The sequence below is a fragment of the Centrocercus urophasianus genome, unplaced genomic scaffold (assembly GCF_019232065.1).
Source record: "Centrocercus urophasianus isolate 14NV4802_14NV808 unplaced genomic scaffold, USGS_Curo_1.0 seq_2, whole genome shotgun sequence".
Lineage (NCBI taxonomy): Eukaryota > Metazoa > Chordata > Aves > Galliformes > Phasianidae > Centrocercus > Centrocercus urophasianus.
In genome coordinates this window covers 252,569-274,690 of record NW_024884755.1, presented here as the reverse complement: position 1 = coordinate 274,690, position 22,122 = coordinate 252,569, and the positions used below count along the sequence as shown (strand labels likewise).

Genomic DNA, 22,122 nt, shown 5'->3' with positions numbered 1-22,122 from the left:
TCTGAGAGCTCTTCCTGGTTCTGTGATTCCAGTGCAGTTTGTGCAGTCCCTTTTAAATTCACACCTTTCAGTAACGTACTTAAATTTCCTGAGCCAACCTCTGGATACAAGTTGTGTTGTGCACAACTCTACCCGTGCAAACAGCGTATGTGGTGAACTTACAGAGTAGCTGCCTGTATGTAAATAGATTAAAACCAGATGAAATAGACTTACTAGCTTGTACAAGAAGGATGTGAAGGAAAATGTTGTGGTGAGTGGCTGGGCATCTGGCATTGTGGCAAATGCCCACCGCATCCCGAGAGAACAAAAGCTGGATTTGTTGACAGCGGTGGTGAAACAGACAGACTGGAATGTTGGATTTAGGAAGATATCTATTGAAAGCATAAAACTGTGCTTTGACTTTTTTATTTTGAAGATCAGCGTGATAACAGTTTAGACTTCTTTCTTGGCCTAGCCTTCATCCTCCAGCTCTGCCCCCGCGGACAGAAGTTAATTGCAATTATTTACACCGCATCTGTGCGCGACCACAGGCAGCCACGCGGGCTTGGTTTAGTGAATGTTAGTACCAGAGTGCAGCCAACGGGGTGAGCCTCCTCGGTACAAGTGTTCCAGCGAGCAGCTGGCTCCTGTGCACCGTGCGAGGACCAGCAGGAGCTTCGACCTCGGTGAGCCCTCAGCATCTCGCGGTCACTAGAGAGCAGAGCGCCGACGGGCGGGACTGCAGCACCACGGACAGCGGCCACGATGGCGGCCTCACGCCTGGCTGGCCGCCTGGCTGCTGGCTGCGTTGCTGCCCGGTCCTTTCCAGGCACGGAAGCTGAAGAAGGTGCTCGCCCCGTAGGTGAGCATGACGAGGCCGGCGAAGAACTGGAAGAGGAGCGGAGTGCAGCGTGAGCCCTCGGTCCCAGAAGCTCAGCCACGGCCCCACGCACCCGTACTTACGGAGGCGGCGGCTCTCCTGTTGTAATCCCACTGGCGCCACGAGGTGGGACGCACGGCTGCTGAGCACGTGACGAAGGCAGCGATGTACAGAACGGTTGCCACTGCGTTGAAGATCATCAGCTGGAGAGGGCAAAGAGGAGGTGAGGAGATCTGGGCTGTGCTTTGCACCCAGCAGCCCACCTCTTGGGGCGGTTGTGTAGGGCTCTTCCAAAAGCAAAAGACTTGAGTGCCAGCCTGGTGCAAAGGGTTGGTTCAGGGCTGTCCCCAGGTATGAGTGCACTCTACCATAGGCAAGGACAAGGATGTGCAGAAAGCTGACAAACCAGGGAAGTGGTGGAATCACCATCCATGGAGGTGTTCAAGAAGTGTGGAGATGTAGCACTGAGGGACATGGTCAGTGGGCACAGTGGGGGTGTGTTGGAGTTGGACCAGGGGATCTGAGAGCTCTTTTCTTATCTGTTGTGCTCATTTTCAAGGTTCTATTAGTAGGGAGCTTCAAAGGCATGTGCTCACACATTTTGGTACAAGAGCTGATCCACATGGAGGTTCCCCACCTGGTGTCACAGCATGGTGCCATCTGGTGCTACTGATGCACGGGGTTGGAGATGGGCTTCTGGTTCTCCAGTCACCTAGCTGGACTGACCCCATATTCCTTCCCTTTTCCTAGGAGAACCACAGGAAAAGGGCCCAGCCCCTCACCCTGGGAGCAAACCCAGCGTACGTACCATGAGGGGCCAGGGGACCATGTAGAACTTCATGGGGAGCTGCAGGAGGTACATCACAAAGAGCAGGACCGTTGCTACCCAGAGGAAGATGGACACAAACAGCACCCAGCCATACGCTGCGTGGAGGTGGTAGGTGGTGTCAGCAAGGAGAGCCCACACCAGGAGGCCAAGCACCTGCAGGATGGGCAGGGGGAGGTCTAAATCCTCCCCTCTTGTAGCCTGAAACCCCTTCCCCTTGTTCCCATCGCAACAGACCCTGCTAAAAGAGTCTGTGCCCTTCTTTTTTATGGCCACCCTTTTAGATACCGAAAGGCTGCTCAGGACTCCCCAGAGCCTTCTCTCCATGATGCACAGCCCCAGCTCTCAGCCTGCCCTTACAGTGTAGAATCTCCATCCCTCAGGTCATTTTTGTGCCCCTTCACTGGAAGTGCTCCAACAGATCCACATCTCTCCTTCACTGAGGACTCCACAGCTGGCCACAGTATTCCGGGGAGGTCTCACCAACCCCATCCTCATCCTGGCGCCGCTGGGGCTGCACCCACAGCTCTCCCATGAGCTCAGCCAGGAGGAGCTGTGATGTCTGCGTCCTTCATTGTCGTATAGGGGACATAGTGGCCTTTGTCCTGCTGCACGCATGCTCCTGCTGCTCAGCTGCTGTTGTTTCAGTCCAGACAATGCCATCTTGTCTTTTGCATCTATTTTTAACCCTCGTTTGGGAGAAATGGGGATAGGGAAAGCCCCGCTGTGCAGTGGCAGCAGGAGACATTAGAGCAGGAGCCCCTGGAGAGGAGAACTTGGGAGCAGTCCTGCTATCAGCTCCATCCCTTTCCCGCCTCCACCCCTCGCACTGCCCTCCTCGTGTCCCAGCCTTTCATGGGAGCCTAAATGTGGAGGAGAGAGCCACGCTGGTGCTGCTGCAAGGATGTCACAGCCCCATCAGCTTCCACCCACAAGCGTCCCGCTCCCCTTCACCCCGCTACTCACAGCCTGGGCGCCCATCAGTCCCCCGAGCGGCGAGCACAAGAACGCTTCGTCGAGGCGTGGGGAGGGCAGAGTGGCGGGGGCTCCCGTGGAGCTGCTCCGCGTCCCCGCGGATCCGGGCAGCCCCGCCATGCCACGAGCGCTCGGCTCGGGCCGCCCTCAGCGCTACCGGCAGGGCGGCCCACGGGGAAGCTCCCCCCGCAGTCCGGTCCGCCCCGTCGGGGCGGTGCCGCGTCCCATAGATACGGCAAGAGAGTGAATGGCGGCGGCTCGGCCGGCGGGTCAGGATGGCCGAGCGGTCTAAGGCGCTGCGTTCAGGTCGCAGTCTCCCCTGGAGGCGTGGGTTCGAATCCCACTTCTGACAACGTTCCGTTTTGCGGCGGGCGGCTCCCACCCGCTCTTTTAGCGCCGCTGCGGGAGAGACGCGGGAAACGCGCAGAGAAACAACGCGATAAAAACGCGAGGGGCCCAGCGCAAAACATTATCACTTGTCAGAAGTGGGATTCGAACCCACGCCTCCAGGGGAGACTGCGACCTGAACGCAGCGCCTTAGACCGCTCGGCCATCCTGACAGCGTTACACGCGGCGTCCACATGGCGCTACACAACGCACATCCCCGCGCACTGCGCATGCGTACATGCCCGCTGTCCCTGCTTTGTCCCCGCGTCGCACCGGGTTGGGTTTCGTGCCGGAACCCGGTGAGCGCCAAGGGGACGCCTCGCATCCTCTGCTGGCAGCGGCCTTTGCTCCCAGGGGGTGGCCGGGGGCTGCTGGCCCCGCTGCCTGCACGAAGCAGGGAGCCTTACAGAGCGGTTCGCTGCTGCTGGTAGCGGTGGTTCGCCTCTGCTTGAGCACTCGATTGCCTGTCCCATCTGTCCCGGATTGGGGTCAGGGTGCAGCGTCCCAGGACGGGGAGCACGGCGCAGGGCGAGATATTGCAGCCCAGCTCAGCAGGAAGCAGCACGGACAAGGCAGCTCTGGCAGCAGGCTGTTCTGGTACAAAGGTAGAAGCAAGAATGCTGCTGGTCACGAGCCCACTTCAGTGCACAATGCAATTGGCTCTGTCTCAGCATGGGGATTTACTGCCCAAATAGCATTCTGAATCTCAGGCATTCCTCATCACTGCTTGCTTTGATTCTCACCTGCTGCATCCTCAGTGTTACGGTGAGTTCCACAGCCCAGGGATGGAATGTCCCCTGCCCTCAGCCCCAGCAACACTTATTAACTATCCCCAACCACCACCACCATGTTAACAGCCAGCACCCGCTGCTCTCCGAGGCAGTGACTCCATTGCACTGACTTAAATATACAACTGAGTAGCTCTTGTGACAGAAGGGCAAGATGGTTACAGAGAGAGAGTTTGGCTATAGCCAAGCGTGCTCCCAGGGAGCTAGCAATCCTCTAAATAAGCTGATGGGGGAGCACATCAATTAGTGAAAGCCTGGAAGGAGTCTGGAGGCTCTTGGTGAAAACAGAGTGGGAGGTGCTCTGCTTTAATCAAGTGAGATGCAGAAAGGATGGGATTGGGGACAGGGAGAGCAGTTTGGTGAATGTGGTCTGAGCCAGCAAGCCTGGAAAAGGGTTAAGAGAATGAGCTGTAGGGATGCTGGTGGAGGCAGAGCTCGGAAGAGCAGACAGTGCCAGCCCCCAAACCCTTGCAGTATTCTGTCAGCCCCAGCAGCACTGCTCATGGACAGAAGGGTTTCTGGATGTCTCCGCTGTGACAGCTTAATGGTGAGCTCCTGTCCAACCGGTCCCCACAGCTGCTGCTGAAGGCACCTGGCTTGCTGCCCTAAGGAGATGGAGGGGAAGCAGGGAGCCTTTCCGAGAAGTCAATGGAAAGTGTTTCTGGTAATCTCCTTACTTGGGCTGGCAGCAACAAGTTGGTTGGAGAAGCAGGAAGTCACCACGTGGAGAGCCCACACCTCTCCCATAGAGGTGAAACAACCACACCGTGGTGTTTTCCCGCTCCCCACCTACCCGTGTTCCACCTTACAGGACCCTTTTTCAAGGAGAGGAGACCCCCCTGTCCCACCCTGGGGTGACACACAGCCACTCTACTGTGCCTGAGGCAATCCTGGATCCTGCAGCAGCTGTGCTCTGCTGAGATGTGCAGAGGCTCCTGGGGTGCCCACCATCAGCTGCCCCTCTCTTGGCTGCAGTGCAGTGGGGAAAGACGAGTATTTTGGAGATAATCTGATACTTCCTTTATGCCAGCTCTGTAGGAACACTGCCTTTGTGCCCTGCAGCTAGGCAGAACGATTGCGACATCGGTGGATCTCAAGGCTTCTCAATGGGCCCAGCAGGAGGCAGACCCTGATCTGTTCAGGCAAGTCCCAGCTAAGTCCCAGCGTCCCTTCCCCCCCTGGAAAAGCAGCCTTTTGTTTTTACCTATGCCATCAAGCCACGTAAACTCAGAGGAGCTTTTCTCATCTCCTACAGCAGGGAACATCTTGTTGCATTGCTCTGCTGGAGACAAGAGGCTCTTCTGTTTGGAAAGAACGTGAGTGCATCGCTCTGTGTTTGTTTTTGAGAGGGGGGGGGGGCGCCCCCCCCCACTGCAGGCACGGGCAGTGCAGGCAGTCCCTGCTGTGCACCCAGCATGGCAATGCAGCACCTTTACAGGGAAATGGGCTGAGGTGAGGAGGGGGCTCCTACGTGCCCTTGGGCAGCACTCCTAAGCTTTGGGAACAGGAATAAAACAGCATCAGCACTTTGCACAGTGTGCCTCTATCCAGAACTACTCTCCATCACAAGGAAGGAGGAAGTCGTCGTGTTCGGAGAAACGAAGGCTCCTGTGGTGTTCTCTGCTAATTTTAAAACGGTCTTTTTCTAAGGAAAGCAATTCCTTAAAAACACAACCGCTGCAATAATAGATACTTCCCAAAGAGGAGCTGCTCTGCAAAGACGCTGAGCACAGACAGCCCCAGACAGCTGTTCCTCATTTCCTGCTGCCTCCTTTAATGTGAAAGAAGCCAGCTGTGCAGTGCCAAGCACTTTCTGGATTCAGCTCTCAAATATTACAGTAATGGCTCAAGAGCTCTACATCAGTCATAAGCTGAGGGTATCTCCACAACAAGAGGTGCCTTTGGCCCTAAGAAATTCCCTGAGTTGCCTTGGCCAAGAGTTGGGAGGCTGTGGGGTCAGCTCTGGGGCCACCCAGTGCTGTGACAGCACCAAGAAAACCACTGTGGCCTCTCCAGACTGAGGACTTCAGTGGGCTCATTAAAGCACAGAGTGCTCGTGGAACACGTCTGGGCAGTGCAGTGCAGAGGGCTGCTATTTGTGTAGGGAGAAGGACCTAAACCATCCCTGTGCAAAACAACTCTGAGGGACATCACGAGTAGGCATGGCGGGGATGGGTTCATGGTTAGACTTGATGATCTTAGAGATCTTTTCCAACCTTAATGCTTTTATAACTCTATGATGGGAAGCTGCAGTGACAGTTTTGTTCAGGAGTGTTATGGAAAAACATCTATATCAGTTTCTGGTGGAGGACTGGGGGAATCACCTCACCTCTGGATCAGTGTCTCCTGGTGGGCTGTCTCCTCTGCAGCATTAAGAATCTTCCCAGAAGCTGTGTTGTGCTCCCCAGCAAATTTCTAGGACGTAGATAGGGAATGTGGCACCACGAACTGCACGAACTGTTAACAGCTGCTACCAGAGGTGCTGGGCCTCCTTGCTCTGGTTCAACCTAGAAGAGCAGTTCTGGAGGTGTTGGGAGCTCCTGGATGGATGGTGCACTGGGAATCATCAAATCATCACCTGATCAGCACTGGGCTCTCTCCCAGATCACATACAGCCTTTTGGGTTCCCTGACTTCACTCTTGTCCCATTCCTCCTGATTTCCAGGAACACAAACCTGTGACAGCAGCAGGCGGTACCAAGAGTAGCTAAGGAGCCTGAATTTCCACCACGAAACAGCCTAAAGGAGAAGGATGGTGTTCTTCCATCACTTCCTGTTTGTTTTGGACGCAGCTCTTGTTCTCTCTGCATGTTGTTTTGCCAGTGGCTTTTGTAGGGTTGCGGTGCTTTGTGTGTTTGTGGTAAATCCCCTGCATGACTCATCCCTTCCATTGGCTGCTGAGATCCTCCAGCCGACGCACAGCTCCAGCATTTGCTTGTGAACAACTGAGGCAAAGCTGCAGTGCATGGTGAGTGCTGGGGCGCCGTGCACGATCCCTTGGTCTGTACTCAGCAGCACATGCACAGAAGTGTTTGTTTGTGGCTTTTCCTTGGCTGTGTTTCAGATCAGATTAAGGACCTTCCTCCTCTTCTTCAAGATGAATGGCCCTGGCAGCCACCCAAGCTGACGCCACCTTTGGGTGCTCCAGCTTGCTGGTTTGTAGCCTTGTGCAGCACAGACCTGTGGAGCCGGCCCCAGCTTGTGCCTTGTGCTGAGGGCAGATGCTGTTTGCAGAAGGCTGATATCAGCTGTGCTGGGGGCAGTCACGTCTGTCCTGATATCCTGTGTCCCACATGAGGTTGGGACCTGGTTCTCCTTTTTTCATCTGCCTTCGTAGTCATAAAGAACAAAGAACAAAATAAAAGGCCTTCCCTTGCCCTGCTCGTCACTCTTTTCATGATGCACCCTAGGATGCCATTGGCTTTCTTGGCCATAAAGGCACCCTGCTGGCCACCAGGACACCCAGGTCCTTCTCTGCAGAGCTCCTTTCGAGCAGATCACCCCCTAACTCATATTGATGCATGTGGGTATTCCTCTGTTTCAGGCTGGATAGTAGGAAAAACAACTCAGAAGAGCAGTAAGGCACTGGCACAGCTGCCCAGGGAGGTGAAGGAGTCACTGTGCCTTGGGGTGGTCAAGAACTGTGCAGACATGGCACTGAGAGATGTGGTTTAGTGGCAGTATTGGTGGTAGGTGGGTGGATGGTTGGACTGGATGATCTTAGAGGTCTTTTCCAACCTTGATGACTCTGTGATTCTCCCCAGGTGCAGGACCTAATGCTTGCTCACATTGAACCCCATCAGACGAGGCAGAGAGGAACCTGTCCTGCTCGTGTTGAATGGCTGCACAGCCTTTTGGTGACTCAGCCATTTTGGATCACCAGCAGATGTGCTGAGGGTGTTCTGCAGCCCTTTCCATGTGCCCTTGCCTGCTAGGGGTGACCCAAGGAAGTCCCCTTTCAATCACCCTAAGGAAGAAATGGCTGTGACGAGCTGCAGCTGCCACTGGAAAGACATGCTGTTCCCAGTGGGCTTTCTTTCTCCTCGGTCCTCATCTATTTGGTTTCATTTCCATACATTTGTGTAGTGTAGCTGCTCAGGTCTTCTACTCTTGGTTTTCCTGGAAGCTGCCTGCTTTCTGGAAGCTGCCTTTATGTGGCTCACAGGATTTTGCTCTATTGCTTGAGCGCTGCAGTCCGTGCTCACAGCTGGACACTGCCCACACTGGATATCCACTTGCTGTTGCCATAAACTAAAGCAAAACTAAAACAAGTGAAGGCAATCAAACTAGGACAGGCAATTTCCATCGTAACGAAAATCATCTTGAGACCCTTAGCCATCAGATCAGGACAAAGCCTGTCGTTTGTCACTGCTTCCCATAGAAATACCTCCTGGGCTCCAGCAGCTCCTGGAGCCTCTCCTTGATTTTACCCACTGCTGAGGGTAATAGCTGTGCAGCAGAAGCAGCCTCAGGCAATGCCATTTCCCGGAATAAAAGTTTCCCATAAGGCTGAGAAACACGGCAAGGGCAGGAACCTGGCAAACAGGGCATGTTCTGCTCTGCCTGCATCAAACAGATTAACTCCAGGATTAATTGAATGCACATACGCTTGTCCATTACAGCATAAACAAGGCTAATTTTGGAGGCTGGAATTTCTCACCAGAAGTTTTAACAGTTCTTTTTATGGAAACCTTGGGGGGGTTTTACTCTGTTCTGGAATAAAATCCTTAATTGAAATGATTGGAATTTCCCACAGCGGGAGAGCCAGACCTCCAACCGGCCCTGAGAAATCTCTGGGAAGGGCTTTTTAAGAAGTAGAGCCACACTGTCTCAATCGTAATCTTATCTTCATTTTTCAGCTGTGCAAGTTGGCAGGGAAAAAAAAAACATTTCACATTCATCTGGGATTTGATACGAAAGAGAAAGCAAAGGTGCAGGATGTGAGCGCAGTGCTGGCATGTCCACACCGGACCTGGTGCTGGGAAGCCCCCGTCCGCTCTTGGTGCTTGCAGACCATCAGCAAGACCCTGATAGCTTGCCCTCTACCAAAGCTTGGGGCTGTATGGACAAGCACATGGCAGGCAGTGTGCCTTGGAGCAAATAGACCCTGGGGAGGCAGTGCCTTTCTGTTGCTGCTTTGGCTGCTCCCGTCTCCCAGGAGGCAGTCTGGCTTATCAGATTAGCTGATGAATTGTGAAAGCAATTAGCAAACACCACACTTTTTGGCCCAACAACTGATGCTGCTGCTGAAAAGGAAGGGCTACTTTTGCCCTCAGAGTGAATAACGTGAGCTTTACAAGCGCAGGGGAGCTGTGAATTGGTGTTGGCTCTGCAAACCTATGGGCAGTGGGTGAGAGCCACGTGGAGCAGCCAGCCCTGCTCCTTTAGCCTTTGCCAAGGAACTGAAAAACTGTGAGGAGGTGTTGTCATCTGAGCGGGGAATTCCAGCAGCTGTCCCATTCCACGGCACAAGCAGTATTCCTTCCCTGCCTGGCTTCTTCCTCCGCCTCCTATCTGTCGTCATGTGGAGGAATTGGAGTCTGTAAATAGCAGCTGGAGTCCCGTCAGGACTTCACACTCCTGGAATGAGCTGCTGCAGCTGCATTGCTCCGGAGGATGCTGTAGGCATCCAGGAGTGAGACTTACCGCCCATCGTCCTTCTCCTGTACCCCTCCTGCTGCTGACCACGGGAACATGAGGGTTGCTTCTCTCCAGATCCTGTTTGCTCTGAGGGTCTTGTTCCTGGCAGCTATGGCTGGAGGTGAGAGCTCTGGGTCCAAGTCTTGGGCTCCCCACGAGAGCTGGGAGGGGTCTGTGGCTTCACAGATGGTTCTGTGGTTTCACACAGGGGTCTGTGGTTTCACGGAGGGATCTGTGGTTCCGTGTAAGGGATTCTGACTTTATTCAGGGGACTGGGGAGTTGGATGTTAGTGCGTGGGGCCAGAGGATTGTACGCAGCAGGGAAGATCAGGTTACAGGCATGAAGGAACCTCACGCCTTCCTCGGCTTGGGAAATCCTGTGGCAGGAACGGGCTGGGTAGGAAGCTGTTGGGGAGCACACGGCCTTGCTGCAAGGAAGCCTGTGGCCCTGCTGATGGCTTTTGTCATTTCTGATGGTCAGCAGTAGTGCAGAGCCCCAGGGAAGTGCCATTTGGGCCGCATCCTGCCTGAGGATAGTATTCTGTCAGTCCGTCTGTCTGTCTGTCTGTCTGCACTGGCCTTGGGGATGCTCACATGGCCATGCTTGCACAGGCTGGAAGCTCTCCTGTTGGCCATGTGAAGATTCTGGCATGCAGAGGGGTGTTGGAGGACTGAGGGGAGATGGGCACATTTTTTCCTGCTTGGTCTCAGCGTAAGTTGTCTACGTGCAGAGCGGTGATTGCTGTACAAACAGAGCAGGGCGGATTGCCAGGAGGCTTCTTGGCAGTGCCAGCAAAACTAGACTTTGCCCAGGTCAAAGGGACGTACACAGAAAGAGGCAGAGCCCTTATTGAGGTGTGTGCCCCAGTGCCACCAGACGGGAGGAACAAGGACAGCCAGGAGAGCAGCTGGGCACGGAGCTCCGTCCTCTCCTCACCCCTTCAGGCAGGTTCTCCAGGTCAGAAGTGGAAAACCATCAGAAAATCTGTCCAAGTGGGGTTGGATCAAGCCCTTGTGCATCATTGGTCAGGCTGTGGCACAGCTGCCCTGGGAGGTGGGGAAGTCCCCGTCCATGGAGTTGTCCCACAGCTGCAGGGATGTGGCACCGAGGGACGTGGGCAGCAGGCACGGTGAGGGTGGGATCAGACTTAGGGAGCTGAGAGGTTTTTGTCAACCTTCGTGGTTCATTAAATGGAGTTTCGAAAGCAGAAGCCAGCAGCAGTGTGTGCCGTGAGTAATGAGACTTAACTGGGAATTTGGTCATTCCTGTGGGCTCAGGGAGCAGGAGTTCTTGACCTTCAGGTGCCACAGAAGATGCTACAGGCTGAAAAAGGGCTTTGCTTTAGCTCTGCAGAGGTGTAGAGGTTGAAATGGGCAACAGGAGCGTTTGCTCGTGATTTCTTTACATACAGAAGAGCTGGGGCCATTCCTGGAGCAGTGCTGCTTCTCACACCAGGTGCTTGGGTCATTCCCAACTGAACTTCACTAAATTCACCAAATCCATTGGAAATCAGCGGACGACATTTTGTAGAGACCGTGTGAGCTGAACCAAACTCCAGCTCCTCTCTTTGCAGGGATAAATGAGGATCTGTGTTTCTAAGCCTGGTTCCCCCATGAGAGCAGAAACATCTCGCTGCGTTGTGCAATGTCCACTCTCTTGGCAGGCGCCTGTTCTTGGCATGGCTGCGTTCTCCCCAGTGGTGTGACTGCCTTCACCCCTATGTCAGATAAGGGAGGATGTTTTTACACTTGGCCAAATGAAAACTGTGTTTTCCTGTGGAAATGGAAAGCAGATGTTTGGCGAAAGTGCTGTGGCTTTGAAGCTGGGCTGCTGGGATGGCATCCCCACACTGGGATGAAGGCTGTGGGAGCAACGTAGCTCTGTCAAAGCACTCTTTCTCTGCAGCTTTTCCTTACAGCAGCATTCAGAGCTGCAGGATGCTTGCTAGAAGGGGATGCCCCACAGCGGAAAGAGATGTGAGTAATGCAGATAAGGACGATTGTCCTGCCCTCTGACCTGCACTGAGAGCCTCTGAGTGATAGAGCAGGTTGCTGCGGGGTGGAGAAATGCATCTTCTGGGCTCCAAACGTGCTCCTGTCACTTCACCAAAGGGGAAAGGTCCCATTAGCTCCCAACTCTGGGGAATATGGCAAAACTGCAGTGGTATTCCAAGAGCCTCACAGTTTGGACAGTGCTTTTTTCTTCTTTTTTTTTTTTTTTCCTCTAGGCATCATATGACCAATCATGGCTTTTATGGGATCCATATGTCTCATTTTATCAGGGATTGGAAGCTTCCATGGCAAACTTCAGACTCCTTTTCCGTAGAGGAGGATAAAGAATAATCAAACCCAATGTTTACTGTGCCTAGTACAAAGCCAAGGTTTAATATGTTGAATGTTGTATTTCAGGGCAACCCAAAGCACCTCTGAAGTGTTCAAAATGGTGTGTCTCTTTCCACCGTGCCATAGATGAGAAGCTGATAAAGAGCTACCGGATGACCGAACTCCAGTGTGCCAAGAAAGCCATCATGTAAGCAGCCTCTGTCTGGGTGCCTCGATGTATTCCCTCCCCAGCTGAGTAAATATAAACACTGCCATCAGTATCTTTGCTTGAGAGCAAGGAGCTGCTGGAAGCAGAGCCAGTGGTGACTGTGATTTAAAGCCTTTCACCTCTGAGTCATGTTCAGCTTTCGCTGATCCACGTGGGCTCCGAGGCACCTGCCCTTCCCAGAAATAAACAATCCATCCAGCCTGATGGAAGGGGCTCATTAGAGCCAGCAGGGCTCAGCGTTCCTGCCCCAATGCTTTCTGTACCACCCTGATAACATAAGGCACTGTTATGCTCACCTAACAAGTGATCTCTCTTTATGTTCATTTCAGATTTACTACTAAGAAGCTCAGAGAAATTTGTGCAAATCCAGATGAAGGGTGGGTGAAGAAGATCATGCGGAAGCTGGACCAGGAAAAGGCCTTGGCAGCATCCCCACTTCCACAGGCTGCCACCTCCCCTGCAGCAGCGGTGCCCGAAGAGCCCGGCACCTTCCACAAGCACACCAGTCTCCAAGTCCCAGCTCCACCTCCAGCCACTGCTGCCACTGCAGCTTCAGAGAGAGCACCCGTTCCTGCTGCCAGCACAGAGGCGACCAGCAAATCCACCCCAGCCATGCAGAACGCCACGTGTTTCTCTGCAGGGCCATCCGCCGTGACGTCGGGAGTTGCTACGCACTCTGAAATCATTTCAGAAGCAAACAGGGAATCCTTCACATCTGTGCATTTAACAGCAGGCATGGCCCTTGGCCGACCCACCCCATACCCCACAGATCCTGCGCATGGCTCTGACAGCACAGAAGAACCTGTGGGATATGCTGCAAATGCTGCGGGTGATGCCCAAGGCACAACTTCTACCTCAAACTCAGACCCTGCATCCGTTTCCAAAGGACTGCACCATCCTGGTCTTCCTACAAACGACCCCCTGGACCCAGTCAGTGCAAGAGGCAGCCCATCTGACACTGCTTTGAGGAGTTTTGCTTCAGCTCTCCCTTCCACCCTTAAGAGCACAGAGGTCAGCATGGTCCCATCCACACCAGAAGCTGCTCCAGTTCCTACCCAAAACCCCACAACTGCTGTAGACAAAGATCTTTATGTCCATGCCAACAAAAATTTCAGTTCCTCTGCATTTGGTTCTGGGACATTTGATCATTTATTGCCCTTAGGAAAGCAAGGTCCTCCAGATATCTTAGTTTTCACCAGTCAGATGTTCTCAGGCCAAGCTAGAGCACAGGCTACAAGAAGCCCAAGTGACCCACCTGCACTCAGCTCCTTGTCAGAGTCCCAAATGCACTTTGTTATCCCTGTCGCCCTGGCAGGTGGCCTGATTGCTTGTGGTGTTGCAGCTATATGGCTATATATAAAATTTGGAATGAAAGCAGAAACAACATCAAGAGAAATGGTCGAAGGCTTGCTCTATCTGAAGGAGGGACACCAAGGCAGTGTCCATCCAATGGAAGTGATCTGAATGCTGTATGGCATGGACATTTTTGGCCTAGAACACGTGTGTGCTGCTGCAGGAAAGCCAAGCTTCTGCTGGCCTGGTGACCAGTACAAAGCAGTTCCTAAGATAGCTGAGAATTTTCTCAGAGCAGAGTGCTAAAAAAAATATACCCTAAGTTCCCATTGGCCAATGGCAACATTTTAGGAGCAGATGGGATGTTCCTTTCTCTGGCACCGTTCAGTAGAAAGGATGTTGCAGTAGTGGGGCTGCTTGCCAAGCGGTGGGCAGAAGCGAATGTTGGGGATTTTCCCACATTCCATCATCATCCATCTGAGCAGCTTTGTAGCCACCCACTCATCCCCTCTGCTGGACTTGGGCTCTGCCACTGTCAGCAATCCCAACGCCAAAGCACTGAGTCTGCACTTACAAACTTCCGGCTGCTTCTTTCTTTGCACTTCAGTTCGCTGCTCTGTCAGACCTAAAGTGATGCTGGCAGTAAGCTGGGTGCTGGCTCTCCTTAGGCTGATTAAACACTCCAGTTAATTGGGTATTTAATGACTAGAGCCAGCAGAGGTCATCCAGCTTTCAGATATATACGTATATACACCTGTGTACATCAGCAGGCTATGCAGGCACTGTTGCAGTAGCAAAGGAGGGTTTTTTTAACCTAAATTGTTTCTCATTTTCACACATCTAGACACTGCTGTGTGTAAGCTGTATCTTTTATCCATGGCCAGCTTCTGAAAGCCCTCATTTAACTCTTAATCCAGTATGACTTTTGCCTGACTTTGTAAAGGTCTCCTCCTCAAGCATGCCTTGTAGGTTCATAGTGAGGTTACGTATCAAAGATTCCCCTCCAACCACTCTCAGTGGTTCAGACCCCAAACTATAGATAGAAAAAGAAAGTAAAAATGTAATAAGCAAAATAATCAAAGCCAGAAGCATGAGCCAGGTGTAAAGGCCAGCTAGAAGAAAGCTGGTCTGTCAGATCCATCAGATGTTATCAGGGCATCCACCCAGCCCTGGAGGTGGGAGGATGACTGCAGTGCTGTTTTCTGTTATCACTCAGCCTCTTATTTCTTGGCTTGAGACAGATCCATCCAGGGCTTTGCAGGTATAGGAGGGAGAGAGGATTGATTGCAGCCAGGAATCTGGGATGAAACCCACCCGTGTTTGGCAGCTGTGCAGCTCCAGCCCTGTAACACCACCTGGAGCTGATCCACGTGCAGGCACTGCCAGCAGCACCTCCCACCCACCCTAGGGGTTCACAGCCTTGCAGTTTGTGGTGTACTATAGCTCTCTCATATGAAATATCAGAAACAACTATTTTTGTAGTAAAGTTTTGCAGCAGTGTGAATGCACATCACCTTGCTAGCAGAGCATCACAGAGTGCGTGCAGTGCTGGGAACACTGGAAAACACTGCACTGTGTCTGTTGTTTTGCTGGGCTTGGCTGGCTTGCTCATGTCTGTGACAGCAGGGCCCCGTGCAGGTCCAGGCACTACAGCAAATGGAGCTGCCAAATGCTTTACCATAGCCTTCCTCCTTCCAGACCAGCTGTGCTCATCCCATCCCTGCTCCTTACCCACTGGCACGCTGTCTCTGGGCAGGTTTTCACCTGTGGGTTGAGGCTGTGACTGGGGCAGATCCCAACCCATGGCAGCCAGGAGCCCTGATTGTGGGGGACAGGCTCCAGGAGGGTCCTTTTGTTCTACAGTGCAGTGACTACTGTCAGCTTCGATTCGTTTGTGTATTGAGTCTAGATGAATGTATGTGAATGGGATTTATCTTGTATTTTTGTAGTAGTAATGATAATAAAGTTCTTATGTTAAAAACCACTGTCCTCAGGAGGTTCAGACCAGGGTTGGCTAGGATGTCACCCAGGCCAGGGCTGCTCCTGCATCCTGCCCCACACTGCTGCACCGCCAGCAGCGGCACGTGGGGAACATCCTCCAGAACTTCCTCTGATGAATCACCAGGCCAGGAAGGTCATTTTAAGGGTGAGAAGCTCTGTAGAAAGAATGTTTTTTTTCCTCTTCTGTTATTAGACAAGGGGGACAAGGGGGAGGCTGCATAAATGAATGAGTTCGTAGGCAGACAGTGATAAATCACTTCTCAGTGATAAGTCACTTCCCATGCACTGAGTGGATGTGGCTGGCACTGGGACATGGCAGTCTGGGGACTGAGTGCATGGAGCCACAAAGCAGCACCTGAATGGTTCTGTTCCTTCATCTCCCCAACAGCATCCATCAGGTGGTATGGTGGCAGCCCTTGAAGGTACATGTTGGCCATACTCACCCTGACCAGTCTAATCAGTGGATGTTCTCCCACCCTACAATCTCTGACCAAGGTCAGAAGGCCCATTTAAGCCCAGGGTTGGGTCGTCAATCCCTGGTTTGGGTGTTGTAGAAGCACTGATGTGATATTGTTACTCTGACCCTGTTTGCTGTAGATGGCTTATCTTCTGGATGGATGGATGGATGGATGGATGGATGGATGGATGGATGGATGGATCTCTTGGTGTTGTGGCTGTGTCTCTGGATCCATGACCTGCTGCTCCATACCTCCTAAAATGTATCCAGGACTAATTCCTCACTTTGCTGTATTTGGGGCTGCTGGTGGCCCCTGTTGCTGGCACCTGGCTCTCTGCTGTGCTCAGATCTGGTGGGACATGACCTCACCTGTGAAGTCACTGTGTGTTCTGGGGATGTGGACTGTGACTTATGAAATGTCAGCCCTGTCCCTTTTTGGTGTTGTGGTTTTTCTATGAAATATTACATCAGCCTGCACTTACGTAGGGCAGCTCAAACTAATGTACCGCCCCTGCTGGGTTAGTAGAATGGAGCATGGCCCCTTCTGAGGTCTCTCACTTCTCTCTGTGTTTTAGTCTCTGTCAGGGATCCTTGATTCTCTCCTGGAGCTGTTGGCCACGCTGCTCCTGCCAAGCTGTGTCTTGGTGCAGCCCCATCCCCCTTCAACTGCAGTCACTTCTTCTTTCTCTTGAATGTCCCAGATGCTGTGAACCCAGCGACGCTGCTGGTTAGGGACAGCCTTGGTGCAAGGAAGGCACTAAGGGCACGACAATTCTTCACTGCTGTTCCAGCTCCAGGAACTCAAGAAAGGTCGGGGTTGGAAAGGAGGCTGAAGTCCTCACCAAACACTGCTTCCATCATACACAGAAGCAGAGATTCTATCCGTTGGGAGCAGCAGCTCCTCCTCACACCCCAGGTCCACTCTTCTTTGTTAACCTGGAGCGTGCTCATAGAGTCATAGAATCACAGGGGCTGTGGAAGGGACCCCTGTGGGCATATCCTCCCTCCAGCTCTGTCACTCTTCTGCCCCAGTTGGAGAGAACTGTCATCACCTGATTATTTTCCTGCCTGGCTGCGGTGACTTCCCGGCTTCTGGGGCACACGGAAGAGCCGGTGGCGGCAAGTTGCTCAGATGATCCTCTGGGGAAAGGCTCCTGGACACGTCCTTCCTGCAGCCTCAGTGTATTATGGCTCCAGGCAGGACTTTCTGCACAGGATGTGCTTTGGTGGATCCCCAGCTTTCAGCACTCGTGGTCCCCAGAGTCCAACCATAGGAAGCAGGCTTTGGGAGGAACTCTTGCTTTCCTCCTTTAAAACTTTCCAGTCCCTAGGAGCTGCCATGATTCAAAACAGAGCCTGGGCCACAGAGGATTGTGACAACTGCATGGCTGCTCCCAACAGTGTTTTTCCAGCAGAGCACAATTATCTGCTGAGACCCCATTTGAGCTTGTGATGCCCAAATCCTTCCCCACAGTGATACAGGTGCTGGCAAACCTTGCACCTGAGGTGTCCCCAAGCTCCCTTCTTCCTCCTTTTGCAGAATCATAGAAACACCACAGTTGGAAAAGACTTCCAAGATCTAGTTCAACTGCACACTTAGCACCAATATTACCCACTTAACCATGTTCCATAGTACCAAATTATTATTAATGCTGTTTATTTTTCATGTAAATAAGCAAATTCTCCTTTGCCTGTTGAAAGGAAAGGGAATGTTAGCCAACTGCGGGACTTTCCAGCATCCCTCAGTTCATGATTGCACACCAGCCTTTTCCTTCCAAAAAAACCCCTCAAGAATAAACATCAGGCATCTCCAGGGAGTTATGCATTGTTCAGCTGTAATAGGGGTGACTTGAAAACCTGAGGAAGAGGAAGCAGTGCCAGAAAAACAAGCACAGATCCTGCTTCATTTTGCTTATTTCCTCAGGTTTGCTCCATCCAGAGCCATGTGTGGGTGTCCCTGTGCCTGCAGTCCTCTCTTGCACACTTGGCTGAGGAAGCTCCAGCCCAGCTTGCAGGGTGCCATGAGCTTGCAGCAAAGTCATGCCTACCAGTCCCCAAAATGCTTCCTTCTTGCTTGGGGCCCATCAGAGATGGGGAAATGGCTGAGAAGGGAAGGAAGGACTCACAAAGCCTGTGGGAGGATGAAAAGATGCTTTTGGGGATCAGTAGAATGGGGAACTCATTGCAGCCCATGGAGATGTTGAGTTCACTGGGTTGAACACAAGACAGGAGGAACAGCACTGTTGTATATAGAGTTATATGACCTATTTAGAAACACACAATTTTTAGTCCAGCCTACCTTGTGCTCCTAGGGTTGCTGGGTTTTTCAAGGTTCCCTATTAGGGTCCTTCACATACGAGCTGACAAAATGTTGCTTTGGGTGTTTTCGGCCCTTTGAGTGATTTTGCAGAGTTATTAATGAAGAAAGAAGCAGACAGAGTTTCCTCAATGCTTTGGCCAACTGGAGACCCCTGACAGCTGTTCAAATTTTATCCAGCATCTTCTCCTTCCAAGTGATTTCTGCACAGGGAGATGTGCACAGACACGTGGAATCATGGAACAGCTTGGCTTGGAAGGGACCAAGATCATCAAGCTCCATCCCCACATGCATGCTCACAGCAGGATACAAGCACAGGCAGTGATGTGGTGCCCCAAGCTGTGGCTCTGTTTCCCTACTGAAGGATGAGGATTGGTGACGTGGGTGCATCCCCATGTTGCTGGCTGCACGCTCAGGGCTCACAGGTTCTTGCTCCTGGGCTCATAGTGGGAGTGTGTCCTGCTCTGCATCTACTGACCATCTCCAATCTGCTGTTAGGTTCTGGCCCTAAAGGACACCAGAAAGGCAAACTTTGAGCCCAAACCCCTGCACTGAAAGAGTGGCAAGTTCATCCTTTAGGTCCCAATGGCACAGAAGTTGATGGCATCTCTTGCCATGAGCTTCCTTTGGGGTGGGGCAGCTGGAAGGAAAATGGCACAGGAAACCCCGACGTGGGGAGGCTGCTCCTGCATTGCTCTGATCTCTGCTTGTGGCTATGGGATGCAGATTGAGCAGCAGAGACCACTCTACAAGGGAGAGTTCATCTGCCCCCAGGTGTTCTTGCACCCTTGCATTATGGAGGGGGGATTTTTTATGTTCAAAAGCAAGACTCCAGTCTATCCACCCTTTCTCCTTAACATTTTTCTGGCTCTCAGAAATGCTTCTTTGTGTATAAAACACAGCATTGCCTTTCTTGTCACCACAAAATCACTCGCAGTGGATTTTGAAGGCCTTTGCTCTCTGCTTCTGTAGAGGAGGATTTCACTTCCAGCTTTGTGGCTTTCCCACAGGCCAGATTCAACTTACAGAGAAGTGGCCTGAGTCCGTTTGTCCTTTCTTTCTAGGGATCATCTCTGTCTGCAGTCTGAGAGCTGCCACGTGACACGTAAATCCCCTGGCTCTAAGAAAACACACAGGGCTTTCACTAGAAATTCATCGGAAAATTAGCAAAAATGGGGAGGTGCTGGAGAGGATAAATTGCAGCAGCTCCCTGCTGAGATAACAGAGCTCCTTAGGAGAGGCACAGCAGCACTGCAGTAAGGAAGAGCCCACGTACAGCTGCAATGCTCAGCACAAAGCCTCTCCTGCTGCTCCTGCTGCTCCTCAGCATCTCCCAGCACAGCTCCACAGGTGAGGCTGCCAGAGCCCTGCTCAGGGCTGGGGATGTCCCACTGGGGAGGATGGGGAAGCCCAGCGGGGACAGGGCAGCCCCGAGGGCTTTTGGTTGGGATGGGACAGCCTGGGCTGGTGGCTTCAGCATGGGGCTGGTGGGGCTCCATCCTGCTGCAGGAGGAGCTCACCTTAAGGTGGCAGCTGCAGGATTTGGGGGACGTTGTGTGCATCAGCCTTCTTATGGGGATAGGTCTGAAAGATTTGCTTTCCAAAGCCTGCATTCTCAGTCTCTCTTTCTCTCTTCTCCAGCCCCATATGCACCTTCAGAATGCTGTTTCACACTCGCAAAAGCTGCACTCCGGTTCGAAGTGCTGAAGAATTTCTATGAGACTTCCAGTGACTGTCTTCTGAAAGCAATTGTGTAAGTCCTGGCAATTTCCCTACCACCGTGCTGTCTCCTGGGACGCTGTATGTGTGCCTTCCCTCCACTCCATCTGGTGGCAAATCTGCATGGCCTCCATCTAAAGCATGGCGTGTGGCAGAGTGGCTGTCTGCAGCACAGAGAGGGGAGAACACGACTCTCTGGTCACTTCTATGGGGCAAGGATATAAGGCCAAGAGTCTAAAGAGGCTCCCAAAGGATGTGCACAGGATTTAGAGGCTTCAGGACAGCCTGCTCATAGAGCACCATGTGCCTGCTGTAGAGACAAAGAGAAAAGGGAAGAGGTGTGCAGAGAAGGGAGGAGGGGAGAAGCAAGGCAAGTGCTGATGGTTGTTTCCCACCAACCTTGGCCTTTCGTTTTGGCAGGTTTGAGACAAAGGGCGGGATCAAGGTCTGTGCAAAACCAAATGCACCTTGGGTGAAGAAAGCAATTAAGAATCTTCAGAAAAAGAAGGAACCTCAAGCTGTGTGATGCAGAGCGGACACCCGAGTCGAGGATCACAGCTTCCTGATGGGAAGATTTACACTCAGCCTCCTGCGGAGGTCCCCGATGCTGACAGTGACTCCCCAGAGCCCTGCAGGGCACCCGAGGTGCTGCAGCCCTGCCAGCTCCCACCTGCAGAACACAGCTCCAAAATAAAGGTTTATTTCACACACTAAAGAGGGATGGTGTCCTTTTCTCTCTCAGTCTATGCTCTTCTTCAGGCTTCACTGCCTCCTGAAGCCTTGTGGGTCTCATGTGGGCTGGGCAGGGAGGGAGTACAGTGGACTGAGAGGCTCTGAGCACACCCATCACATAATGCAGCCCTGGCTGGAATTATTCTGGATGTATACTTGCTGAATTACAGTCTCATCCCTATATGTCATCTTGTTTCCTGGCATCACATCCCCAGCACATCGTTCTTTGCAGCAGCTGCAGTCCCTGGCTGCCACCCCAACTTCTGCAGAGCTCTACAAAGCAGCATCAGAGCCCAATCCACATTGCTGAGACACCAGCAGCAGCATCCAGGCCCAGCTGAAGCTGCCACCCAGATGAAAGGGCAGGGCTGGGTGGCCTGTTCCATGCTGGAGGGAGGGGATGGTACAGTGGCTGCAGCTGGCATGCTCTCCTGCTCCTACAAGTCTGTGCAAGGCCTCCCAGTGTGCAGCCATGATTCTATAGTGGTGAGCAGTCTGTGTTGTGGCCACAGCAACCTCGGTCTGAATCCGAGTCACAGCAGTGGTTTTCCAGCGATCAGGCTGTGCACAGACAGCACTTTGCAAATGCAGAGGGGGCAGCTGCAGGGAACGGAGGCTTCTGTACCCACAGGGTGGTCGTTGGAGATGGCAATGGTGGAGATGGAGGAGATGGTGGAGATGGTGGAGATGCACAGCAGCATCTGAGCCATGTGAGCAAGCATGTGGCCCCTGAGCTGAAGACCAGATTCTCAGCAATGTCCCTCTGACATCTGATGGAAGAGTCCCTGAGGAGTCTGTCTTGTTGCTCCGGATTCAAGCTGGGCTTGGAAGCCAGTTTGGCTCTAAAGAAGCACGTGGCTCAGAATGCTCTGGCAATTGCCCTGTGGGCTCTGCCCGCAACTGTGCAGCAATCCCAGGATGAGGAAGTGCTGCTGCATCACCACCCTGTTGTGCTGAAGCTGGTTTGCCCAGGGCAGAGGCAGTCTTGCTGCAGCACAGGCAGTGCTGCTGGCTGCAGGGGGAGGTGGGCACCAACCTGGTGGACATAGAAGCCCAGAGGCAGTGTGAGGACCCCAACCCCACCAAGCAGTCCCTGGCCATGTTCTCTGTTGCTGTCTGGGACCTGAGACTCCCTGGTGAATCCACAAGGTCTGGGTCAGGGCTGGGCAGCATAGCACCCTGGGGAGGAATGGCAGGAATCACACACAGGCACCTGAACCAGCACCTGGATCACAAACACCAGGGAACTTCATCCCTTGGAGCTGTCTTTTCCAAGAGAGAGCAGGCTGACCTTCAGGCAGAAGGACCCTTCTGGCCTCTCCCCTTTCCTGTGGTGCCTGCAGCCCTTCCAAGCACAGGCAGTGCGTCTGCAGGACTGGCAGGGTGGTTGGCTGTGACTGTGCCAGTGGGTTCATGTGGGTACAGAGTCAGGGAGAGGAGATGTGTCCATGCTGCAGTGCTTGTCCCTCGCTCCAAGCTGCAGCTGAAGAAGGAGGTATGCAGGAAACTCATGTTTCACACCACCAGAAAATGCCTCCAGATAGAGCTGAAATGCCTCTCTGGGGTAATGCAGTGCTC

General features: G+C 52.8%; 3 protein-coding genes and 2 non-coding genes across 5 annotated transcripts; 3 read left to right on the top strand and 2 right to left on the bottom strand.

Moving 5' to 3' along the window:
• Window positions 1-753: 753 nt before the first annotated feature.
• Window positions 754-2,780, bottom strand: LOC122161914 (plasmolipin). Its single transcript, XM_042821685.1, has 4 exons — window positions 2,652-2,780; window positions 1,668-1,841; window positions 943-1,062; window positions 754-867 (listed from the first exon to the last, which is right to left on the bottom strand). Exons 1-4 carry the CDS (start codon window positions 2,778-2,780, stop codon window positions 754-756), a joined length of 537 nt encoding a protein of 178 aa, XP_042677619.1.
• A 149-nt stretch (window positions 2,781-2,929) lies between these two features.
• Window positions 2,930-3,012, top strand: TRNAL-CAG. Its single transcript has one exon. It is a non-coding gene; the product is annotated as a tRNA-Leu (tRNA).
• A 125-nt stretch (window positions 3,013-3,137) lies between these two features.
• Window positions 3,138-3,220, bottom strand: TRNAL-CAG. The gene has a single exon. It is a non-coding gene; the product is annotated as a tRNA-Leu (tRNA).
• A 6,169-nt stretch (window positions 3,221-9,389) lies between these two features.
• On the top strand, window positions 9,390-15,299 carry CX3CL1 (C-X3-C motif chemokine ligand 1). The gene is made up of 3 exons (XM_042821432.1): window positions 9,390-9,595; window positions 11,884-12,004; window positions 12,355-15,299. Exons 1-3 carry the CDS (start codon window positions 9,529-9,531, stop codon window positions 13,487-13,489), a joined length of 1,323 nt encoding a protein of 440 aa, XP_042677366.1. The 5' UTR covers window positions 9,390-9,528; the 3' UTR covers window positions 13,490-15,299.
• Window positions 15,300-19,285: 3,986 nt separating this feature from the next.
• CCL17 (C-C motif chemokine ligand 17) lies at window positions 19,286-20,513 on the top strand. The gene is made up of 3 exons (XM_042821658.1): window positions 19,286-19,443; window positions 19,735-19,846; window positions 20,233-20,513. The coding sequence occupies exons 1-3, from the start codon at window positions 19,377-19,379 to the stop codon at window positions 20,336-20,338; spliced, it is 285 nt and encodes a 94-aa protein (XP_042677592.1). The 5' UTR covers window positions 19,286-19,376; the 3' UTR covers window positions 20,339-20,513.
• The last annotated feature ends 1,609 nt before the right edge of the window (window positions 20,514-22,122 follow it).